The following is a 19,953-nucleotide window of genomic DNA, read 5'->3' as shown; positions in this document are numbered from 1 at the left end:
TTACTGGCTCTCATCGCTTTGGGGACAAAGTCAAACTCTTATGCGTGGAACAGGCCTTTCCTCATGAGCCTCCCCCAGGGAAGCCCCCCTGGACTGGCTTGGCATTCACACCATCCCCCTGGACCCTGCTCAGACCACGCTGATCTTGTCCCCCACCACCTGCTATCCCCTCCCCTCTCCCAACCTCCAGGCAACTTTCAGCTGCCAAGAAGCCCTTCCTCACACCTTCTCTGCACAATTGTGAAGATGACACAATGCAATTCATGTGCATGTCATTGTCTTGTCCTAAATTAGATGCAATGAGCACAGGGATCATAAGCAGGATAAAAGGATGGAAGTTACCACTTTGGCCGTTTCTTCCCTTTTATACACTTGCTCAGGCAGTTAGCACAAAATGGTAACTGAGCACTTTCAAATCTTCAAAAAAAAATCTGTAAACTGCCAGGTGCTGTGGTACACACCTGTAATCCTGGCAGTTAGGGAGGCTGAGGCAGCAGGGTCTGAAGCTTGAGGCCAGGCTCAGCAACTTAGCAAGGCCCTCAGCAACTTAGTAAGACCCTGTCTCAAGATAAAAAATAAAAAGGACCAGGGATGTGACTCAGTAGTTAAATGCTCCTAGGTTCTAATCCCTGGTACCAAAAACCAAAACGAAAAATATCTGTAAACCTACAGAGTTTGAATTATTTAAAAAAAAAAAATACTTTTAGTATATTTAAATACTCTACTACACTGAAAAACACTTCATGATAATATACCCAAGAAGGCAGACCACCCTGTTTCTGGGATGCACTGTATTCTAATAAAGATTGCCAACAATGGGCAGACACTGGCAAAAGGACTGAGGCTCTTCCTTCCCAGCACAGGAGCATCCGATGAACTTTTATTTCATTATCATTAAACAACATATTCAACTGAATCCCCAAGAAAACCCAGGGTTCTGGCTCCAACCAAATCAACAGAGCACTGCTGGACAGGACCAGAGTTGGGGTTGTTACCTGTGCTTTCCATACTTCTTGGCAGAAGGAGAGGCGGGAGAACATGCTGTGTGCCAGAAGATACTGAGCAATCTCAAGCAAGGAAGACAGTTTCTTCTGAAAGGACAATAGATCTTTTTTGAAGACAGACAGACTACCTAAACTATAGCAGTGTGCTATTTCCACACAAACTCATGAGCAACAACATGTGACATTTAGGGGAACTGGCATCTCACTCTTTGCTCGGTGCTGAGCAGCACGGGATGGCTAGGCTCCTCACAGACCATCTTCATAGTGCAGGCAACGGTCCTTGCTGACAGGATCCCCACAGGAACCCCCAGCTTCAAGGCCTGATCCTGAAAAGCAGAGCCTTAAAGACAAAACAAAAAACAAAACTTTCCCTGAAAACATCAGCAATTTGAGTTAAAATGTCTTTTTAAGCCACAGCACACAGAAAACTGTCTTCAAAAGGGGGAAAAATGTAAAGGGAAAAACATGATACACAAAATAAGACACTTTCATGGACCAAGCAGCTCTACTACAATGAGAGGAATTTCTGCACCCAGAGCTGTGCACACTCACAGGCAAGCAGGATGAGCAGATATGCTGACGGCTACACAAAGAGCTCGATCTCCACCGTTCAGCCAGCACCACCGAATGAGAACCCCAGCAGGCTCTTTCAACTACTCTTCTCCTTTCTCTTCTTTTATTCCCCATGCTGGGGATGGAACCCAAGGCCGCCCATGCTAAGTAAGTGCCCAGCCACTAAGCGTTCATGGGCGCGGCAGTTTGTCTTCCTGATTACTTCAGCATCCAGATGGCCTATAGGATGGAAGCATCCCACCGCCTTTATAGGTAGGGGCTTCCCAATGCTCTGCCACACACACCTGGTGGGAACAAGGGCCACAGATGGAGTCAGTCTGCAGGGCTAACAGAAGGAACCCCAATGCTGACTCTCAGGCAGCCACCAGGCTACTCCTGAGCAACCAGTCTCTAGTCTACCTTCCTTGAAGTGAGAAACGCTGTGCACCCTGGAAATAGGTAACACCTACAAGCAAGTCACTTCCTTAGCTTCAAAAACTAATTTATGAGAAAAAATAAAGTTCTAGTACATGATCATTATCTTCAAGATTCTGAAAATACATATATATGAAGTGAGCAAATGCGATGGTTTTAGAGGCTTCAGTATAGTATTAGAAATCAACTATTTGTTGCCAGGGGAAAATTCATTTTCATTTAAAATGCATTTATCTTATTTACTTATTTAATTTTTAAAGCATGGTAGCCATCTCTTTAGCAAAAAAACAAATTTAGGGGCTGGGGTTGTGGCTCAGCGGTAGAGCACTTGCCTTGCATGTGCGAGGCCCTGGGTTCGATCCTCAGCAGCACATAAAAATAAATAAATAAAATAAAGGTACTGTGTACACTAAAAAAAAATATAAAAAAAAGAAAAGAAAACAAATTTAAAAACTAATGGATGGGAGCTGGGGTTATGGCTCAATGGTAGAGTGCTCGCCTCGCACATGCAAGGCCCTGGATTTGATCCTGAGCACCAGATAAAATAAATAAATAAATAAATAAAGTTATAAAGTTATAAAAAACAACAACTACTACTACTAATGGGTGGAGGGTCCATACTTCTGTGATTAAGGATAAACAGCACAAGATCTTATGCCTCATCCAAAGTCCTTACAAGAATGTACAACCATGCCTGGCCCCTGGACTGGTGACCCATCATCTGTGAGATTCAAAACCAGTTATGGCAGTGAAAATCAGGATCATTTCCCAATGGCACACAGCATCAGAAATTCTGCCAGACCTATTATCTAAGGTTACCTTTATACTTCTTAAGAACAAATTAGTGATTCAGTTAATTCCACTATTTGCAAACATAGCTGTCACGTAAAAAACTATGAAGGACAAGAAGAAATCTAACACATTTTTTGTTATCTCCTCCAGAGCCTTCCCTATCTCACTATCCCAAATTGGGAGGAAAGTGGCAACCTAGAAACACACTTACCCTCCTCCTTCCTCCCTGACACACACCTAGAAACACACTGCCTTCCTGCCTGCTCCCTGCACAGCAACCTCTGCTTGTGCAGCTCTGAGGATGAGCAGCACACACTGCGGTCTTTCATAAATCAGCTTGGTTCCTGCCCAAGTTAGTCAGTTTCTAAACACAGCAGCAAAACAAGCCCACACCAAATCATAAAATACGTGTAACTGGGTCACTTTATAACAAAGCCTCTAACTCCATGAATTAAGAATCCAAGTGTAACTCACCAATGAAGGAACAAGAACCATCAGTGTAGGCCTTGTCACTGTCACAATCAATCAATCTGTTGAGGCACAATTTTTCACAGGGTGGATCTTCTACCTAGAATCAAAGCAGGGCGTGCACCACTTTCAAAATCAAGAGGCTCCCACCGGGCATGCCTCATATTTTAAAGTGTGACTGACTGCAGCCTTTGGAGAGTCACTAACCCACTACTGCACCGCTCTCTCTTCTCCCCGGGCAGCGGGCTCCCGAGCCTCTCCCCGGGCCTGCGCCTCGGCTGGGTCTTAAGGGCAAACCGACCTCCTCTCACCTCAAGCAGAAGGTCACTCAGGCTCTGGTGGCGTCTCAGCAGTTGTACCGCCGAGTTCTTCAGTTTCTGTCCCCTTTCCGGATTATATTTTTGCCTCTTGACTCTTCCCGCTAAGGAAAAGGAGAAAATCGGTTTCAAGACGTCGACCCGGCGAGCTCCTGCCCCGGGCCGAGGGGTGGCCAGGGCCCAGCGGGCGGAGGGCCGGGCCACGGGACCCTTCAGGCCGGAGCCGCCCCGCCGCGGGCAGGGCTGGGGGGGCACGGAGTCCTGCGGTGGGGAAGCGCCCGGGGAAGGGGCGCGGGCCGGCGGAGGTCCGGGTGGACGGGGCGGCCTGCGCGGCGCCCACCTACCCAGCAGCTCGGCCCAGGACCTCCGGCGGCGCAGCGGATCGGAACCAGCTGCTGCTCCCGGGGGTGGCGAGTCCGCCATGGTGAGCGCCAAGACGTCCGGGCGCTCGCTCGGCCGAGCCCGCGCTGCCTTCTCATTGGCTGCGGCAGGTTCGTGTGTTTATTGGCTGAAGTCTCTCGGCCACACCCCACGAAGGCGGAAACCTTGGGCCGCGGCCATCTTGGTAGTGGCGTCAGAAAAAAAGGCCCTGGCGGCCATCTTGGTGGTGGCAGGAGCGTCGAGAGCTCACGACAGCGAGAGAAAAGTTACCCTGGGGTTTGAAGCTGGAATGGGCGGTGCGGATTGACAGTGGCATCCTGCGAGGAAACAGCGACGTCCTTAATGCGTCTTTCCTCACAAAAGGACCCAGAGCTGATCTTGAAAGGACGGGCGCTACAAACCCAGAGCGAGAGATGCTGAAAACCTCACCTGGCCGGCCAGCACCTGCAACACCCTGTTCTGCATTTCTCTGACCAGGGGTTGCTGTGCTGAGTTCTCATTTCTGGAAAAACTGGCCAAAGGGGCTTTTGTGCCACGGCGTGACTCTCCTAACTTGAAGGTTAGGAGAGCAGAATAGAGCTCATAATGTCACCTAGGGAAAAAGGGCCCCATTGCTTATGCCAAAACTAACAATCATAGTCTTTTCCTATAATAGTGGCCCATGCAACCTGAAGTGCGTATCCATCCTTTTTCTGTAAGGGAGAATTACAGAATACACTAACTGTGCTTTCTGCATGCTAGAAAAAGATTAGCCAACTATCTCCATAGTGTTGTGGGGACAGATGAGACAAGACACTGAAGACAGCAGGAAACAGATTTATTTGGCTGTAGCCAGGTTCAGAGGGCAAAGCTTTTGCTGTAATCCATCTGAAAGGACACTCGCAGAGTCTTACACAGTCCAAAGAGCACACCACACACCTGAATCTTGTGCAAGAGATTTACTGTTGGTAACCTGGGGCAAACTGACAAGGCTGTCCCTTGGAGGAGAGCAGCAGTTGGCCAAATAGATGGGGACTATCTCTAAATCCTTGGGGTGGGACAGTCCAAGTTAACTGGGTAGAGGTGTGAGTGTCTGGGCTGTCCAGGTGAAGATGAAAATGTCCTGGGATTGGCATCTTTTAAGTCCAAAACGGAAAGCGGCTTAGGAGTTGGGCCATAAGCAGGGTAGGGTTGGTCACAAGCTGCTTAGGAGTTTAAGCTGGGGTGGGGTTGATTGTTTAGCAGACACATGTTCTTATGGGAAGTTAAGCATCATTGCTTCATAAGCCTCTAGATAAAAATGCTCCCAACCTAAAATGGTGAATCTGATGCCAATATTGATATGATGCCAATATTCCTCCCTTTTTGTTTTTTAGATACCGGGGGTGGGGCTGATGGTCTTTCTTCTGTAGTTTCTTCCTGCTGCTTAGGGGTGAAGACATTCATTCCTGTAAAGGGGATCAGGGAGGGTTTTAGGTGGGGGCAGAGTCTCTGGAGAGAGAGGAGTTGACCAGGACTCATAGGTCTCCGTCTTGGGCATCAGGGGCTGTTAGTCTTTGTAGTAGCTTCCTCTCTCCAAGAAGAGTCTTCTTTAGGAATCAGTGGGGAGCTTTGGAGGGTTGAAAGTTGAGGTTTTGGAGATGCACAAAGTCAGAGGTCCTCTGGGGGTTGCCTTATAGTGAGACTGATCTGTAAAGAGGGGCTGCAAAGGAGGAGGTCATCTACATATTGAATAAGTTTACATTGGGGGAGTGAGAGGGAAGACAGATCCCTAGAAAGATCTTGGCTAAATAGATGGGGACTATCTCTAAATCCTTGGGGTAGGACAGTCCAAGTTAACTGGGTAGAGGTGTGAGTGTCTGGGTCTGTCCAGGTGAAGAGGAAAATGTTCTGGAATTGGGGTGTAAGGGAATGGAGAAGAAGGCATCCAAAACCGAAAAATGAGTGATGTGTGAGGGAATGGTGGAGAGGCGGGATGTGGGCTGGGAACTCCTGGGTGAATGGGGTGAAAAACCAGCCCCTACCTCAGAGCAAAGCCTGTCCAAGGAAAGGGACATGACCTTTGTCCTTGGAAAGACCCACAGAGCACTCCTAGGCACATTCCCACCCTGCCATGGTTTATCTACAAATGAGATCTGCTGCGCCAGGTGTCCCTGACTCAGTCAGGCTAGGTGGGGACCCATAGCAACCCCCTAGCAGCCACCAATCAGCATGAGACAGCAAAATACCTGGCATGCCAGATGACCCTCCCAGTAGTTTATGGTGTTGGGAAATCCTGTAATTCAGCATGAACACCCCTCTTGGCTTAAACCAATCAGTTCAAATGAATACCCCTTTTGTAGTAACCAATCACCCCTACCCAACCTGTTCCCACCAGTGAATGTGCTAATCATGTTTTAGAGTTGTGATTTGATTTTCCCGCGGTGTGTGATGATTTGCTAAGAGATGCTATGACGTATGTGGGGGTCCCTGCCTTCTCCAAAGAATGTATAAAACTGCTGCAAACCCTGGGCTCGGGCCTCTCAGCATCACCAGTTGCTGTGTGTGCGCGGAGGACTGAGCTAGCCTGCAATAAACACCTCTTGCCGGTGTTGATTGGTGGTCTTTTGGAAGTCCCGAATTCGAGCGTAACAGGGGATTACAGCTGTATTGTGAAGAAAGATCTTGTATGAGTCTGTAGTGTCTGGTTTCCTGACTGCTAGGTTGGGTGTGTTGAAAGGGGAGTTTGTTTGGCACAGAGGCCTTTCTGGAGAAGATCAAAGGTTTGAGACCCCTGAGGCTCTGGAGAGAAAGTGGGTATTGGGGTCATGCTGGGAAATGGGTGGGGTCCTTGAGATTATTATCAAGGGAGAGTGGCGGATGGCTGTGGAGGGCTTTTGGAAGTCCCAGATAGAGGGATGAATCTCTAATGCAGACACGGGGTAAGAGGGATCCGTGGAATTTGTCTGGAGTACTGGCAGGAGGGGGACCGAAGGCAAGCTGGGCTTGAGCCAAGACTCAGGAGTGAAGGTAATGGAAGCCCCAACTTTGGCTAGGAGATCCCTGCCTAAGAGGAACTGGGCAGCGGGGAATCAGGAAGGAGTGGGAGAGGGCAATGCCCTGGAGCATGCAGAGAAGCCAAGGTCTTTGTAGGGGCTGGTCAACGGTCCTCTGTCGTGTTCCTCATGACAAAACACTCAGAGTCACTCCAGGTGAACTGGGCTGCACGAAATAACCACACAAGAGACAGAGATGCCTTTTTCTTTGGGGATCCTTTGACAACTCCTCTGACCTTAAGGGTCCGCAGAAAAGAGAGAGGAGCATATGCTGACCCTTTTATTGAGGAGAAGCCATTCAAATGAGGCCAGGGGTCAGGTTTCAGGGGGCTGAGTCTAGCTTGTAATATCTGCTGCCAGCAGGTTGACTGACATCTAGGAAGGCACGCCCAAAGGCAGAGCAAGAGAAGTGGGCACACAGCACACAAAGGGCATTTCCATGAAACCTTCTATCCCAAACAGGGCAAAGGGGTAATATCACAAAGGAACAGGTGAGCATAGTTCTATCCATGGGGCTGTAGGAAGGCACACCTAGCATGAAGACACATTCTGCTACTTTGAGGATTGGGGCAGCATCTAGGGCCACTACGAAAGTGACCAGATCACTACAAAAGTGACCGACAGAACCTCTACCAATCACGGGAAGAAAATGCTAGTCATTCAGCGCGACAATAGAGGAACAAGAAAGAGAAGTATGTCACACTGCACGACTAAACACTCAGGATCACTCCAAGTGAACTGGGCGGCATGAAATAATCACACAGAGACAGAGAAATATCTTTTTATTTGAGTCTTGTGATGGTTCCTCTGAACTTAGGGTCTGTGGAAAAAGAGTGAGGAGGAGCACGGGCTGAATACTTTGAGTGGGAAGAAGCCATTCAAATGGAGCAAGGGATAGGATTACAAAGGATTAGGTGAGTATAGCTCCACACCTCTGGGTGCTGCCTACTCCTAGGGCCACGCCTTGTTATCCGACCAAGGGAAGAGCCCGAGTCACAAGTCAGGGCACTGCCGTGCCAGACTACAGGGTTTTTTCAGATACCCGTGGTGCATCAGGACTTAAAGGGGGCGTGCATTTGGAGTGGCTCCCCACATAAGTAGGTCCCCAAAACTCCTTTAGGACTTATGTGGCTCCAGTGTCCAAAAGGAAAGAGAGGGGACTACCTGCCCCCACAGTGGTTACGCTGGGCTCCTGAGAAGTGGTGGTTGGGTGAGGGGACCCGGGCCTCCTCAGTCATCCATGGCCAGACCTAGAAGATCCACTGGAGAAATATCAGAGCCGGTGGCCTTGCACCTCTTGGTGCAAGTGGCCTTCCTGATGGCATTTGGAACATGCACCAGGAGGCTTTCGGAGATCCGGACATACTCTGACCCAATGACCCATTTGACCACATTTGAAGGAGGGGTCAGGGGGTCCCCCTGGCTGCCTTTTAGGGAGTGGGGATGCCAAAGTGCCAGTGGTTGGGGCAGGTTGAAAGGCCTTGGCCAGCATCTGGTATTTCTTCTCATCTCTCCCATTATAGACCTTAAAAGCCACTTCCAGAAGCTCTGCTTGAGGAGTCAGGGGTCCCCTCTAGGTGTTTGAGTTGAGCCTTAATGTCGGGGAAGCTCTGGGACAAGTGTGGGAGGCCAAGCTTACGGGTGACTGAGTCCCACTCCCCAGCTGGGTGCTGAGGCGCTCAGTCACAGAAATGGGTGTGTCTTGCTACAGCCCCACGGGTGGAGCTACGCTCACCTGTTCCTTTGTAATCTAACCCCTTGCCCTGTTTAGGAGAGAATCTTCCATGGAAGTGCCTTGTGTGTACCCCTCCTCTTACTGTGCCCTTGGGTGTGGCCTACCCAGGTGTCAGTCAACCTGCTGACAGTGGACATCATGAAGATAGACTCAGCCCCCTGAAACCTGACCCCTGGCCTCATTTGAATAGCTTCTCCTCGATAAAAGGGGTCAGCACGTGCTCTCGCTCTCTCTTTCTGTGGACCCTTAAGGTCAGAGGAGCCGTCACAGCAACCCCAAAGAAAAAGGTCTTTGTGTCTCTTGTGTGGTTATTTCGTGCAGCCCAGTCAGCCCAGTTTAACTAGAGTGACCCCTGAGCCTTTTAGTCGTGAGAACAGAAACCCAGCAGAGAAGAAATAGGTCATTAGTAGTTGTCTCCTGTCTGGGGTTTCAGGGTTGGGTAGGTGAACTGTAAAAGGGCCTTTGTAATGCAGACCAAGAATACTGAGGGGCTTTCATTTCTGTCCAAATAACCTCTTGGAGTTCCTCATAGCTTTATGGGCCGATTTTCTTAGTCCTGCCATGAGGCAGGTAATGAATCGGTTCCTACTAGTGATTCCTCCAGCCAAATTATAGTCCCAGTTGGAGTCACCATCAGGGACTACCTCAGTGCCAATTGGGTGAGAGGGGAGGTTTGGCCTGCTCCCAAATGTGCCTGAGTTCCTCAGGGAGGAGGGGGTCGGATGGGACCCTATGAACATCAGGGAAAGCAGATCCTCCGACTGGGTTAGGTATTCCAATTCCTGAGTGTACCCTGAAGGATGAGAGGTGAAGGACCCTAGCCTTCTTTTGATTTGGGAGAGGTCACTAAGGGAGAATGGACGGGTACCTGAACAACTCCCTGTGACCCTGCTACTTCACAGAGGGGTGAGCTGGGTAGAGGGGTCCGTGCAAGAGCCAGAGCAGGTAAAGGGTGCCTGAAAGTAGGTGAGGGAGGCCGGGAGGGGTCGCAGCAGAAGGTGGAGAGTGGTAGGGAGGGGCTCGTCAGCGGGGTCAAAGTCTGGGGTTTCGGGAGGGTCCTGAGGTTGAGAAGGGGGGTATCCAGAGCCAGCGGCACCTGGGCTGGAGAACGAGAGGCGCAGAGGGTGGAAGGAAGGAGAAGACCTGAGCAGAGGGGGATTTCTTTTCATCTCCCAAGCGCTCACAAAAGTTAAAAAGGTCCCTCAAAATGTTGGGATCCAGAGTGCCCTTAAGTGACCATTTGGAACCATTGTCTAAGGTAGAGAGGGCCCAATCTGGTTGCAGAGTGAATTAGTTTTCACACCTTTAAGTCAGGGATAAAAAGGAGTGAGTCTAAATTTGCTAAAAGGCAACCCAAGGGGATGGCAGAGGAGGCTGCACCCACGGCAAGAGAGAGCTGGTGGTGAGCAGCACAGGCATCCCTCTGTGTCTTCTCTCACTGAGTGAGGAAGAGCTGCCCACTCTGGGAGTCCTCACGGCCTCAGGGCTGCAGCTGGGGCTAAGGCCCACCAGGTTCTCAGCACCAGGGCTTGGAGCCAAAGGAGGAACTTGTTGGTAAAGATGGCGCCCGGAGCGCCTCTCTTCCAGGAGCTCAGGTCCATGACGCACTGCAGTGCGCGTGAACCATCACCTCCAGTCCCTGTGAATGGCGCGAACTTTGAATGGCGCACCTCCAATCCCTGAAGTGGCGTGAACTCTCAGCCAATGAAGAAGTAACAGCCCACTCGCCCTGCTCCTCCTCATCCTGCGTTAAGCCCATAAGTATCAACACCCTGTCCATGTTCACTCTCTTAGTCTTACTCTCACGCTCTCCCTCTCTCTCTTACTCTCCCCTCTCCCCCCTCTCTCTTTCCCCCTCCNGTCCATGTTCACTCTCTTAGTCTTACTCTCACGCTCTCCCTCTCTCTCTTACTCTCCCTCTCCCCCTCTCTCTTTCCCCTCCCCCTCCCCTCCTCCCTCTCCTCCTCTCCCTCTCCTCCCCTCCCTTCCTTCCCCCCCCTCTCTCTCTCTGTCTCTCCTCTTCTGCGACTGACCGCTATGGTCCTGCTAATAAAATCTCGGACCGGTAAATGGTTGTTTTGGCTTGTTGAGTTTACGGAGCTTTTCCATCATCCTTTACAGAACTGAGACCCAGAGAGAGATCTTTTGCTGGGGTGGGGGGGCCTTCTGGGCCCATGGACTCAATCAATGGTTGGGGGTGCCTGTGAATGGGAACCCTAGGAGTGCTGGACGTTCAACGGTCACTTCCTGAACTGGCAGGTCATTTGAGTTGATCAAAGGCAGGGGAACTTATCTGAATTAGCCGGCACGTAGTGAGATGGAAGGTGAGTTCAAGGTGAGGATGGTCTAGGACAGAGTGTAGGATCCCAGAGCAGCTCAGATCCCCAAAGCGATCGAGGTCACTGGGAGAGCCTAATCTGAGTCACTGGCATCGGTGAAAGGACACTTGCAGAGTCCAAAGACCACGCCACACCCCGAATCTCACGCAAGAGACCTATTGTCAGTAACATGAGGTAACTGACCAGGCTGTCCCTCCCTGGAGAGCAGCGGCTGTCAGCTTTCTAGTGCCCCTGAACCCCAGGTTCTGGCAGTTCCAGAACTTGATACCCAGCGTGTCAGGGGAGGGGCTCAGAAGCTCACACTCTGAAGAAGTTCACACAAAAGCAGCTTCCTTTTTTTTCCTTTCACTGTTCTGGGCAGGTTAGCCCTTAAGGACAGCACCTGAGAAGGGGGGAGCTGCTTCTCCCCTTTCTTCCCTCCCGGCCAGCTGCTACCAGGGAGCCCAGTTGGTGACCTCTGTGGAGCTCAGCACAGGGGAGGCCTTGTGAAAGGATCTGTCTTTCTTCTCACACTTTGCATTTGCAATCACACGTCTACAAAGTATCGTTACTGCACTAGAGAGTCCATAATGTTGATGAAAAACTAGCAAAGGTGTGTTCAGCACCGGAGTGCCCATCTCTCTCAGGCCTAAGACCAAACAAGTGAGAGCAACAGGAAACAGGGGGCTTAACCACTTTGAACTCCTTTGAAGCGGTTCTTTTGCTGATAGTCCGAAGATCAATTATGGCGAAGATTTCTGGAGAAGCTTAATTGTGGGGAGCCCCATTGAGGTACCGCGCCTTCCAGTCCTGATGCAACACAGGGATCTGAAAGACCACTGTAGTCTGACACGGAGGGCCAGGACTTGTGACTCAGTCCCCCACCCACCCCACCCAGATAGCAAACCCAGTCTTCTGATAGGCACACCCTGGGGTAGAGCTGCGCTCCCCTGTTCCTTGGTAATCCCACCCCTTGGCTCTGTTTGGGATAGAATGTTCCATGGAAGCTCCCTTTGTGTGTCCCCTTCTCTTGCTCTGCCCTTGGGTGTGGCCTTCCTAGATGTCTGTCAACCTGCTGACAGCAGACATCACAAGCTAGACTCAGCCCCTGAAACCTGACCCCTGGCCTCATTTGAATGGCTTCTCTCCAGTAAAAAGGGTTCAGCATCTGCTCCTTTCTTCCTTTCCGTGGACCACGAAGGTCAGAGGAGCCATCACCGGACCCAAAGAAAAAGGTATCTCTGTCTCTGGTTATTTCATGCAGCCCAGTCCCCCTGCAGTGACCCTGGGGGTTTTAGTCATGAGGAACGTGACAATTAAGATTTTCTGTGGAGGAGGGGATGCCACTACAATAGCACCGAAAAAGCTGGACCTGGCCAGCTTCAGCAGCAAGAGCAGCCATGTTTGAAAGCAAATGAAAGAGAATACAAAAAGAAAAAGAAATGGTGGCCACGCCTGTGATCCCAGCCGCTTGGGAGTCTGAGGCAGGAGGAGCACAAGTTCAAAGTCAACCTCAGCAAAAAGCGAGGCACGAAGCAACTTAGCGAGACCCCGTCTCTAAATAAAATACAAATCAGGGCTGGGATGTGGCTTAGTGGTCGAGTGATCCTAAGTTCAATCTCCAGCACCAAATAAAAGAAATGAAGACAGACTCAGCAGATCAGTAGTGCTTTATTGAACAACAGAGGGGCCCATTTTCAAGGGGAAAATGGCAGCAGGCTTCATCAAGGTCTGGGTTTTATAGGTTTAGCACGGTGAGGTCATGGGAGGAAATTTGGAGGTGGCCTCATTTGGGGGGGCAGGAGGGTGGGTAGGGAACAGCTGTAGATAAGGGAAGCTCCTTGAGGCCATTATACTGGACAGCGGGGAGGGGGTGTGTGTGCTGTGGGTGGGTCCAGGTTCCTTCCGTGCTCTCCACCTGCACCTGGGACATTGTGGGTACCACCGCAGATGTCTCCACGTGCACGGCCCGTCCCCCCTGCCGGGACACCCCATGTGAATGTGCAGACATGGTGCATGTGTGCACACACAGCATTTCAGTTAAATTCTATAACTTTCTTCTTTCTCAGCAACACTAGTCATCAATACTAGGAAAGAGGATGGGTGGGGGGGGAACTGTCAGCCACCCAGTAAAATCGGTGGATTCCCAGAATGGAGCCATCTGAGAGGCTGAGGTGTGGACAGTGTCTACAAGAGCAAGGCTAGCACTCAGGACAGGCTTGAGACAGCCATTGCTGCCTTGCTCTGCTGAAGCTCGCCCAGGAGGAAGCCAGCACACAGAGCCACAGCTCAGAGTGCAGCAGGCCGGGAGGAGGGGACAGGACCTGCTAGGAGGTGGCACTGCCAGGCAGATGGCTGAAGCACAGCTTGCACCTCAAAAAGAAAGCCTGACCTTGAAGGGTCCCAAGGCAGCAGAAGAGAACATTCAATAAAACCCAGCACTGCGGCCAGGCACCCGGGTGTGGTGGTTCAGTGGGGATGAAGGTCTCCGCTGCCCATCATCACAAGTGCCACAGGAAACCCAGGTGACAGGAAAGTCTGGCCTCAGTCACTGCCCACTCAACACAAGTCCACACCTCTATAACCTTTTTCTGCTTTGTGTTCATCATCTCAGAATGAGAAGTGAAAACTTTTCCATTTTTTTAAATAACTTTATTTTATTTATTTATTTATGGTGCTGAGGATTGAACCCAGTGCCTACCTCGTGTTAGGCGAGTGCTCTACCGCTGAGCCACGACCCTCTTTTCTTCCATTTTGAAAATGACTTTTCCTCCACTATGGAAGAGTCGATATATATTGGGTCTACAATCCCAGAGAATCCAGAGGCTAAGGCAGGAAGGTGCAGGTTCCAGCCCAGACTGGGCAACTTAGCAAAGTAAAAAATAAAAAGGGTTGGGGATACAGCTCAGTAGTAAAGTGTCAATATGTGTTTATTGACAAATAAATCTAAAGGTACACAAATACATTAATCCACTCAAAATCACAGAAGAAGCTGGGCACAGTGGCACATATCTATGATCCCAGTGACTCTGAGGCAGGAGATCACAAGCTCGGGGCCAGCCTCATCAACTTAGTGAGACCCTGTCTCTGAATAAAACAAATAAAACTAAAAAGGTCTGGGGATGTGGCTCAGTGGTAAAGCACCTCTGAGTTCAATCCCTAATGTAGGAACAGTGGAAAAGCTCCATAAACTCAAGGAGCCAAAACAACCTTTTACCTGTGTAGCAGACAGTCACAAAAGAGAAAGGGGGGGAGGGGGAGGGAGGAGAGCAAGAGATTAAGAGAGAATAGGGTGTTGATATTTATGGGCTCAACGCAGGATGAGGAGGAGCAGGGCGAGTGGGCTGTTACTTCTTCATTGGCTGAGAGATAGAGCCACTTCAGGGATTGGAGGTGCGCCATTCAAAGTTTGTGCCATTCACAGGGATTGGAGGTGATGGTTCGCACCATTCAGTGCATCATGGACCTCAGCTCCTGGAAGAGAAGCGCCATCTTTACCAGCATTAATACTAAAAAATAAAATAAAATCACAATAGAAACTAATGTTTCATTGTGTGTCTTTCTTTCAGACTTTCTTTTTTTTTTTTTTTTCTTTCTTTCTTTTCCTACTGGGAATTGAACTCTGAGGCACTTTGCCACTGAGCCACATCCCCAGACCTTTTTATTTTTTGAGACAGGGTCTTGCTAAGTTGATTAGGGCCTCATTAAGTTGCTGAGGCTGGCCTTGAACTTTTGATCCTCCTGCCTCAGCTTCCTGAGCTGTTGGGATTACAGGTGTGCCACAGCACTCAGCCCAGGCTTTCTTTTTTACAAATACTTTTTTCTTTTTCTCCTTCCTTCCTTCCTTCCTTCCTTCCTTCCTTCTTTCTTTCTTTCTTTCCTTCTTTCTTTCTACAGTCTTGCTAGGTTGCCCAGCCAGGGTCCAGCTTGCAGTCCTCCTGATTTAGCCTCTGAGTCTCTGGGATCACAGGTGCGCACCACCATCCCTAGCACAAATAGTTTTAATTGCAGCTTTATAATCTGCACTTTCACAGGCCGTGGTCCCAGCTCCTCAGGAGGCTGAGGCAGGAGAATTACTTGAGTCCAGGAGTTTGAGATCCTGCCTCAAATAAATAACCTGTGTGTTCTCCCCCCAAGCACTCATGCATGTAGATGCAGCCTTCCCTTCAGTTCACCCTGATGGCTCCTGGCCTATGCAGCATCCCCAATTGTCTAACAACCCTACTGCTGAGTGTCATTCCCTCATCTTCTTTTAGCAAGGCAACCTTAGAGTGCACACACTCCTGCAGGTTTGAAGGCTGTCTTCACAGCAGGGGATGTGTTCCAAGTACTGCATGCCTGGGTCAAGACCACGCACACCCTCCTGGCCTTGACTGCTTGGCCATGCGCCTCTCCCTCTGTGGAAGTTCAGGGGCCTACCCTCCGGTGCTTGCAGCACGATCCTGTCTCCTGCCAGGAGTGGTGGTGGCCATGACCATCATCCCAGCTACTCATGAGGGAGAGGCAGGAGGACCACTAGTCTGAGGCCAGCCTGGACAGTTTGAGACCCTGCCTCTAAGGTTTTTTTAAAGAGGCTTAGAGCTTGTGCAGGAGGGCTCAGTCCCCAGTCCCCCAAAAACCCTAAAACAACAACAACAAAACCAGCCAAGTCTAGTGACAATGTCCAAACAAGGGCCAGAATAAGAGGTGACACAGAGAAGAAGCAGTGAGAGGTGAAGACAGCCCCAGGCACAGAGCACCCCAGATCCCCCAAGGAGCTGGCTCTGCAGACACTGGCTTCGGCCCCCAGAACTGCAGGAAGATGCATCTCTCTGCTTGTCTGTGCTGGGAGCCCCAGGAACCCACATAACCACCACTGTTTCTGCACCCTTGTTGTGTTAGTGTGGTATGAAGGGGAGAATGCACCCGGTGGGTGTCACGATAGGAACCTTGACAGAGGGCGCCTGGGGCCTCTGAGCACCTGAGCAGCACTTGGAGGTCTACTGCCGCCCGTACAGTCTGTGTACTCCCGGGCAAAGGGCAGAGAGAGCGAGCGAGTCCTTCAGCTCTGAGGCTCACAGTCTCCACCACAGCCTCTCAGCTCCAGCACAGCAGCATGACAGCCACCACAGATGACAGGTCACAGCTGGAGATGCCTTTGTGCCCATCACACTTTATTTACCAAAACAGAGTGGGCCAGTGTGGCCTGTGGGCATGGCCTCCAGAGAGATCCCTGTATTGAGAATGAGGAAAGCTGGCCTCGCCTGTGAACGCACAAAAGGTCAATCTACACCTCGTTTCTCATCTGGGAATAGAGATCATGGTGCCTGTTCTACCTCCCTGGTGGGATTCTGTGAGGATGAATGAAGTGAGAGCAGCAGAGTGCTCACCAGACGGTCGAGGGCTGCGCACACGCACACGGGCAGGAGAAGCGCTCCCTCTGCCCAGTCGGCACTCCCCTCCCTGGCATCCCATCCGCCCCTCCCCTGGGCCCTTCTCAGCACCAGCCTGTTCCCGGCCTGAGGATGCTGCCGCAGTAAAAGCAAAACAGGCCACAGCTCTGCCCTCCTGGAGTGACCAGGCCCCTGGGAGCAGACACACAAGTAGGACGTGGTTGTCTGAGGACACACGGCCAGTGCCGTGGGGGACTCAGAACTGCGGGTGCTGAGAGCTGGGGTGGAGGGCAGGGGCCATCTGGGCTCCCAGGCGCCCTGCATGGCTCTGGGCTCGCATGTCAACCACAGGCTGAGGGCGACCAGCAGGAGCAGGGACAACCAGGGTCTGCCGATTCTCAGAAGCTCTTTGTTTTGGAGGTTGACCTTGCTAGATGAGAGAGTCTGGGAGTTTTTTTTCTTTTGCCATTTTTATTTTATTTTACATGGAGACAGGGTCTCATTAAGTTTTCCAGGCTGGCCTTGGACTTGAGATCCACCTGCCTCAACCCCCAGAGTTGCCAGGACCCCAAGCTGAGAGTTTTGATCCTCAGCTGCAGGGAGGGTGGAGATGCCAGGAATGGAGGAAGAAGACCCTCCACCCCCACCCCAAGTGTGTCCACTGTTCCACCTTCATCTTGGCTCTGCCCTGGACCCTCGTGGTGGCAACAGTTCGTCCTCTTCTCTGGCTCCTCCCTCTGCTCAGGCACACTTCCCTCCACCAGCCCAGAAACCCTGCAACCCTGGCTCCCACAGCCCTTCCTCCCAGCTGTCCTGGGTTTCCTTCCAGAAACCAACACAGCCGGGCTCTACCTGGCATCCCTTGGGATTCACAGCTTTTTTCATTATCCCAAAATAAACCTAGGCACAAAACCCCAGCTTCTCACATTTCAGCTTTTCCTCTCAGACCCCTGAACTCTGGCCCTGCCTGGCTGCAGGGAGCATGACAAAGAATGCATTCAGGGCCTCTGAGTCCTGGCAAAAGCTGCGCTGCTCACTGCATGGTGTGCACAGAATCCCTGGGGAGGAGCCGACCTGCTTTTGAATCTGGACTTGACTTCATGAGGTGTGGGCCCAAGGATCTCTGCCTCTACTCCCCACAGGCGAAGCGATCCCACCTGTGTCCGGGCTGGTGCACAGGGTCTTTGCTCTGGAATTGTCCCTGCCTGGCTCACTCTGACATTTGTGCCCAGGCACGGCGGGTGTTCTTGCTACACCAGGAGTCTTACACTCCTGAATTCAGTGCCCCAGAACTGTCTCTACTTGTAGCCACAGGACACCTGGGGACCCAGTCCCCACATCACCTTTTGGCCTCCAGCCTCTATATCTGCGAAGATGCTCATAGGAAAATCCCCAGAGCTTTCCAACCTGTGCCAGCCCAGTGGTCAGCTCATAGCCCTCCCCTGGCAATGCCCCCCAGGGGCCAAGATCGACAGTTTCCTTGGAGAAGACGTGTAGTATCTTCTCAAAGCTCTGCGCAGAGCATGCAAAAAGGCAACCAATGGGGCGCTCGAAGCTCACGTCCAGCACTGGGCCTGTTTCCCCACGGTGGCCCCCCCCAGGAACAGAGGTGGGCCTTTCACAGCTCTTTCTCCAGGCTTTCCGGGGTACCTGGTGCTGTGAACAGTGTGAGCAGAACAGCTCACACCAAAGGTGACTATTTTGGGAGTGTATTTGCAAATAAGAAACTCAGCAAAGTGATGATCCAGTTCCAAGCACTAAGAGATTCTAGTGTGTCCCCAGGCACAGCCATGGATACCACCCTATTTTCTAATTTACTGGAAATGAAGTAAGCTACAAGTGACCCTATAAATATAGGAATAGCTTTCCAAGTTGGGTTAATGATTGACCTACACCAATTTTTACTATACTCTCAGTTAACCTTTTTTTTTTTTTTTTTTTTTTGTACTGGGGCTTGAGCAGGGAGCTTTACTACTGAGCTACATACCAACTCTTTAACTCTTTTTATTTTTATTTTTTAAAATTTTTTTCCCTTAGTTGTTGATAGATCTTTATTTTATTTATTTATATATGGTGCTGAGAATTGAACCCAGTGGCTCACACATGCCAGGCAAGTGGGCTACCGCTGAGCCACAGTCCCAGCCCCACACACCAACTCTTTTTATTTTTGATTTTGAGACAAAGTCTCACAAGTTGCCCAGGCTGGCCTTGCTTGCAACCCTCTTGCTTCAGTCACTGGGGGTGCTAGGATTCCATCTATGTGCCACTGCACCCAGCTCAGTCCTGTCTTTTTTTTTTTTAAATATATTTTTAGTTGTAGAAACACACAATGCGGGCTGGGGATGTGGCTCAAGCGGTAGCGCGCTCGCCTGGCATGTGTGTGGCCCGAGTTCGATCCTCAACACCACGTACAAAACAGAGATGCTGCGTCCGCCGATAACTAAAAAATAAATATTAAAATTCTCTCTCAAAAAAAAAAAAAGACACAACGCTTCATTTTACTTATTTATTTATTTTTATGTGGTGCTGAGGATCGAACCCAGTGCCTAGACAAGCACTCTACCACTGAGCCCCAGCCCCAGTCTCTCTCTCTCAGTACTGGGGAGTGAATTCAGGGGCACTTAGGGCCTTGCTAATTTGTTGAGGCTGGCTTTGAACTCGCGATCCTCCTGCTTCAGCCTCCTGAGCTGCCGGGATTACAGGCCTGTGCCAGGTACCCATCCCCAATCTCTATTTAATAGCTGGAAATAAACTGATTTATTTCTAAAATCCAGATGGCAAGTAAAAGTTATGGAAGAACTGATATCTCTTTGGTTCTGAGATCCTGTGTTTCTTTCTTGACGGGCAAAAATGAATATTTTAGCTCTAGTGCTGGAGAAAATGGCTGACTCTGACTTCAGAGACTGACTGTGGAACTCATCACGGTATCGAGAGCTCACCACAGGACATAATTCAGTTGCATCTAGTTGCTGGAGTCATGGGCCAATTACTCTGGTTTTGAGTAGATTTACTCTTCAGTTCTGATCATCAGCTTAAAAGTCACTCTCAGAGCATGGTGGCCACTCAGGAGGCTAAGGAAGGAGGATCACAAGTTTAAGACAAGCCTGGGCACTTTATCAAGACCCCATCTCAAAATAAAAAACAAAAACAGGATGTAGCTCAGGGGTAGAGCCCTTGCCTAGCATGCACAAGAACCTGGGTTCAATCCTCAGTACCACAAAGAAAAAAAGTCACCCTCAGCCTCCACTCTACAAGATTGAAATATTTCTTGCTGCAAACCCACAATTAAGAAGTCGGAAGACAGGCTGGATGTGGTAGCACACACCTGTAATCCCAGCAGCTCAGGAGGCAGAGGTAGGAGGATCACTAGTTGAAAGACAGCCTCAGCAATTTAGCCAGGCACTAAGCAACTCAGGGAGACTCTATCTCAAATAAAATACAAAATAGGGCTGGGGATACGGTCAGTGGTTGAGTGCCCCTGAGTTCAATCCCCCGTGGAAGGAAGGAAGGAAGGAAGGAAGGAAGGAAGGAACTTGTTCATCTACAACAAAAAAAAAAAAAAAAA

The 19,953-nt window shown here is 50.3% G+C and overlaps 2 protein-coding genes across 14 annotated transcripts in view; one reads left to right on the top strand and one right to left on the bottom strand.

The window, feature by feature from the left end:
* Positions 1-4,074, bottom strand: part of Fanca (FA complementation group A) — a 39,886-nt gene extending 35,812 nt beyond the window's left edge. For all 13 annotated transcript variants that reach the window (XR_007343603.1, XR_007343605.1, XR_007343604.1 and 10 more), the window contains exons 1-5: positions 3,913-4,074; positions 3,563-3,672; positions 3,258-3,351; positions 1,211-1,344; positions 996-1,091 (exon numbers count right to left, since the gene is read on the bottom strand). Coding sequence is in view for 10 of the 13 variants with exons in the window: in XM_015495930.2 (XP_015351416.1) it covers positions 996-1,091; positions 1,211-1,344; positions 3,258-3,351; positions 3,563-3,672; positions 3,913-3,991 (513 nt within the window). In the remaining 3 variants the exon portion in view is untranslated. The remainder of the gene's footprint in view (positions 1-995; positions 1,092-1,210; positions 1,345-3,257; positions 3,352-3,562; positions 3,673-3,912) is intronic.
* The window catches only part of Spire2 (spire type actin nucleation factor 2), a 47,052-nt gene continuing 30,876 nt past the window's right edge, over positions 3,778-19,953 (top strand). The window contains exon 1 of the mRNA XM_015495928.2: positions 3,778-3,795. The gene's annotated coding sequence lies outside the window, so the exon portion shown is untranslated. The remainder of the gene's footprint in view (positions 3,796-19,953) is intronic.

This window comes from Marmota marmota, unplaced genomic scaffold (assembly GCF_001458135.2).
Source record: "Marmota marmota marmota unplaced genomic scaffold, marMar, whole genome shotgun sequence".
In the NCBI taxonomy this organism is placed as follows: Eukaryota; Metazoa; Chordata; class Mammalia; order Rodentia; family Sciuridae; genus Marmota; species Marmota marmota.
Note: the sequence above shows the minus strand (reverse complement) of the source record. Positions and strands in the feature narration are given on the sequence as shown.